General features: G+C 34.7%; 1 protein-coding gene across 1 annotated transcript; it reads left to right on the top strand.

The window, feature by feature from the left end:
• The first annotated feature begins 228 nt into the window (after positions 1-228).
• On the top strand, positions 229-1,834 carry LOC138138732 (protein bowel-like). Its single transcript, XM_069058735.1, has 3 exons — positions 229-626; positions 685-1,153; positions 1,215-1,834. The coding sequence occupies exons 1-3, from the start codon at positions 569-571 to the stop codon at positions 1,651-1,653; spliced, it is 966 nt and encodes a 321-aa protein (XP_068914836.1). The 5' UTR covers positions 229-568; the 3' UTR covers positions 1,654-1,834.
• The last annotated feature ends 3,312 nt before the right edge of the window (positions 1,835-5,146 follow it).

The raw sequence follows: 5,146 nt of genomic DNA, 5'->3' as shown, positions 1-5,146 counted from the left end.
GGAGCCGACAGCATTTGAAGAAAACTGTGTCAGTACAAATTGCACCATCAAAGGAACCGCGAAGTATTGTAGTAGGAAAATACTCAACAATTATCGATCATGTTAGAAAAATCTATTGATCTTCACCGCCGTTTATTGACAATAACTCAAGTTATCGACTTTATTTAAACAGTAGCAATAATATTGATTAGTTTCCGATGAGAGAAATCGTTTTTAGATACACAGATAGTGTTGTAATTGTCGACCAGGTGAACAGTGCACGCAGTCGTCATCGCCAACTCCATTACGTTCTAATTTAATCGGCCCACACCCCGATCAACCCCTATTTAATTTGGCTAACGATCAACAGGGAGGCCACCAGTGCGCAAGTGTGCCAACAGCGAATAGCAAAAGCACTGCTTAATTATCGAGGCGGGCCCGGCTACTAAAACCTTTCCAGGATCCCCACCACCAGCCACTACCCCGCTTGGGTGCCAACATAGTGAGTGGTAGCAATTCAGTTCGCCTCGAAGTGTTGGAGTTGGTGGTATATAGCGATAGCGATCGATAAGTGTGAAAGTGTGCCAAAATGAACATAAATATGAACAACGGATATGTGGATAGTTACAATCAAGTCCCCAAGTCGGGTAAGTACCAAGTACTGCTCTTGAGACTTTAGACAATGATCGATCTGTGATCATTCAGGATTCTTGCGGCAGCTGCCTCAAGTCAAACAAGAAGCTGATAGCACTTCGCCTCTTCTGACGCCCCCACACACTCCGACTTATCCGAATTCGTCTCCGCCTCCTCCGGGGTATTGCGATCCGTGGTACCGCCACCCGGAACGAACCGAAGGCTTCTACCCTTACTCGAACATATCTTACACCAGTTACAACACGGCTGTCATGAACCAGTACTTGCAAAATGCTGCGTTGTACCATGCCAAATTGCAGTTCCAAAACTTGAGGGCCCCCGGAAGGGCGCCCTTGCAACCCAAACTAATCACCGGCAAGCTTAAACCAAAGAAACAGTTCATCTGCAAGTACTGCAACCGACAGTTCACCAAAAGCTACAATTTGTTGATCCACGAGAGGACTCACACGGATGAAAGGCCGTACTCTTGCGACATCTGCGGGAAAGCCTTCAGAAGACAAGACCATCTCAGAGACCACAGGTAGTGTGAAAAACGGAACTACTTTCTATATTTTTTTTTATCCGAATTTTCGGTTGTGCAGGTACATCCACAGCAAGGAAAAACCATTTAAATGTACCGAGTGTGGTAAAGGTTTCTGTCAGTCGAGGACTCTCGCAGTTCACAAGATCCTTCACATGGAGGAGTCGCCCCACAAATGTCCGGTGTGCAATCGCTCTTTCAACCAGCGCTCCAACCTCAAGACCCACCTTCTCACCCACACGGAACGGCCCTTGGAGTGTTCAATGTGTGCTCAATTTTTTGCCACTTACAATGATCTCAAGACGCACGAGTTGAGGCACTGCCAACCGAAAGTGGAGTTGATACCAACGACCGTCGACGAAATCCATGTGACCAATTCGACGTGTTTGGATTTGACGAAGAAGAGAAGCGAAGAAGGAGATGAAGAATTTTATTCGAAGAACGTCACGCAAACTAAAGTGAAGTTAGGATTTTCGATCGAGGATATAATGAAGAGATAAATGTTTTTCTGTAATTTTCATTGTAAATTTTTCTTGTTAGGCCAAAGATGTTATTGATCTACCTCTGATTTATGAGACTGAGCATTGAGTTACCGTTCATTTCGAGAGGGATAGTTAAGTTCATTGTGTATATAATTATTTATTAGTTTTTGTGTAAATAAATATCTATTTATTTCTTGAATGAAGTTGAATGCCCTCCAGTCCCTGGTACAGATAAAGTGATAACGCAGCAACAATGCAGTTAACACAGATAGATAAAGTGTTGCTGAAGCGCTCCATGTCCCACTTTTTCAGAATCTTTTTTATTGACACGCCTTTAGAAACTGACACTTGACATGTTCCACAACATACGGTAATGCAAGTAAGTACGATTCAATGAAATATAAAAATTCGCCATTTTGGTAGTATCTAAATGAATAATCTGCTTCAAGAGAATTTTGCAATTGTTATTTTTTATTAATACACAAAGAATAATATGAATTGACAAAACTACACATCCATCAATTTTGTACTGTAGATATAATTATTTTCTGGTGAGAAATAAAAGTTTTCAGGTCAATATAATACATAATTTGAGTTGACGTGAGTGGTACATACGCAATAATGATTATTTGTTCAGCTATACCCGGAACTTAGTGAATTTTTAATACCATTAGAATTTTGTGATTCTGTAAGGGTGATATTGGGGTATACTGGAGATAACTTTCAGTTTCTAGGACGAACCATAAAAAATCATGTTCATGGACTAACTATAACTATTATGACTGTGTAAATTATTTATGAACAATAAAAAAATGGTGAAATAACATATGACGATAATTTAGTTTTCGTACAATTTTCTTCCGAGAAAAAGAAAATTTTAAGCTGTCAAAGCAAATTACAAATAATAATAATCTATCTACATTACTGTTATCTGCCTATCTACATACGTACAGAAGAGAACACTAAGCATTTACTTTTTTCTTTTTATTAATCACTCAATAGAAAATCATGTAGATGAAATCCACTAAACAATTCTGACATTGACACCGATTTACAAACAAATAATTCCAGTATTACCTATTTTAAATCTTCTGACACACACAAAACTGTGCTAAGAAAATGCAGCAGTACGTTTATTTATCAATTATGGAAATTTAATTTAACCGACTCAATACTCAAACAAGTTCCTACAAAATAACATGGGAAATATCAATAAAGCAATGATTTGATACGGTAAATTTTCGATAAGGGTTCTTGTGTTAACTAGATATGTAGTTGCATTTATTTGTTAACACTTTGTCTTATGACCTTATGAGCTAACAGTAAATAATGCGCTAATACAAATCTTATAACGGTGACTATTAAAATTTGGTTGGCTATCGATCATTCTTTGTTTTCCGTTGCACCTTAGACACTGACAAGTTTGACATTTCAATAAATGTTTTTTCTCTTAATTTGGTTACGTTTCTGTTGTACTGACTGACATTTGTAGTTCTTTCTTGCGTGTGTCTAAAGTAACAGAAAAAATAAAAACTCGTTCAAAGCCAACTCCAAGTGAAAATTTTAATAGTCACCCGTTAGAAGCAAATTTAAGTCTAATAATAATAATCTAATAACAGATGGTACTAATATAAATTTATCCCTTACTTTTTATTATGATACATATTTACGTTCTCTTATTTTTTTCAATTTTTTATTTTTACTTTTCAGTTATGTAACACTACTACTACTAAATGTGCAATAGTAGATGGGTGGATAAGAACAAATAACATAAGATTTATTAACCTTTAAAGAGTTGATTTAGTAACAATCAGCAATAAATTGTTAAAAACAATAATAATAATAAGATAATTCCATAAATTCTTGCATTATGATTAAGTATACGAACTAGGTAAATAAAAAACAAGGACAAATACAATTACATACCTACTTTCAATCTGTGATGTGTTCTTTTTTACATTACGTTCCCGCAATTCTCTCAATATTGTTGTTGTGTTTCTACTATTTTTTAATAGATACAGACTGATTCACGTAACTTTCCGACCCTAACGAAATTTAAATGCAGCCAGTAATACGTTTTTTATTTATAACTTGATCCAAAAACATGAACAATTTAAAACGTTTGTTTGGTCTGGACATCCCTCACAAAAGTCTCAAATATAAAAATGTAAAAATGGCAGTAATCGACAGTATTTTTTTTTATTTAAGAATTATACTAACTCACACCGTATATCAATATCATATCGACCCTTTCCTCATTGGAGCACATTTTAATTAATAAAAAATATTTCAGAAAAGAATTATCAAGTGATTGTCAATAATGCCAGAGATCTCCAGAGTAAATAAAAGTATCAAGCCCTACGGTATCAAGTTATAACTGAATAACGTATTACTGGCTGCATTTAAATTTCGTTAGGGACGGAAAGTTATGTGAATCAGTCTGTATTTGTTTGATTTTACGAAAATAAGATAACTGACAAATAATCTTTGTGTTTAAATCTACAACTTATACGGTACCGGCCAAAAGGAAAGAAACAAATTAAAAAGTTAAAATTGTATCTCAAAAAACTGATATGAATAAAATGTCTTTGGAAAATGCAGATGCTACCGACTCAAAAGAAATTATAGTCATATAAAAATTGAATATGATAAGTTTTTATACAAAAACGCCTTTTTTATTTGTTTTTGTAGGAACAAAAGTAAAGAAACATTTGGTTTTATTCATTTTTAATGAGTTACCACAACTAAGCACCTTAAAATTTGTGCCTTTGTAGTATACAGGGTGAAACGGCCGAAACTTCAGGAGTGTATTTACACGTGGAAGTAATGTTAAAAAAAACTCATATGCTCTCCGATTTTCATTTGTTTTCAAGTTATAGCGTAATAACAAATAAACAATATTGCAAACATTAACATTGTCTTAATAAGCGCGTTCTTTTACATATTAAATGTTAAAAAATACCATCGTTAACAGTTTCTTTTTGACCAACGAAAAGCGCTTATTACTCTCCTAATTGCTTCATTCCTTTCTTAGCTGCAGTATTTCTAATAGGTACGCTTCCGGAATGTTCACTTATACTTTGTACACTTCATTTTTAATCAGCTAAATATTTTTTAGCCTCAAACATGGCGTACTCTTGATTACAAAATGTTTTAAATGTGAAAACAAACGAATATTTAGATACTTACAAGTAGAACCCTAGATAAAAATTTTAGTTACGTTATAACTTGAAAACAAATGAAAATCAGATAAGGACAAATGGGATTTTTTACATTATTTTTACGTGTAAATACACTTATGAAGTTCCGGCTGTTCCTCTCAACTCACCCTGTATATGCTAAATAAAGATGCCTAAAGGTAAAAGTTTGTCCGTAAATAGGTATGCGAATATCTATTAAGAGTTGATAAGTTTCAATCTGGAGAGCGACAAAGTGATATTGCAAAGCAGTTAAACCTGAATCGGTCAGTTATTTCAAAAACAATTTCTTTGTACAATCAACTAACTAAGGT

This window comes from Tenebrio molitor, chromosome 9 (assembly GCF_963966145.1).
Source record: "Tenebrio molitor chromosome 9, icTenMoli1.1, whole genome shotgun sequence".
NCBI classification, from domain to species: Eukaryota; Metazoa; Arthropoda; class Insecta; order Coleoptera; family Tenebrionidae; genus Tenebrio; species Tenebrio molitor.
The sequence above is the reverse complement of the archived record's forward strand: the minus strand, read 5'-3'. Positions and strand labels throughout refer to the sequence as shown.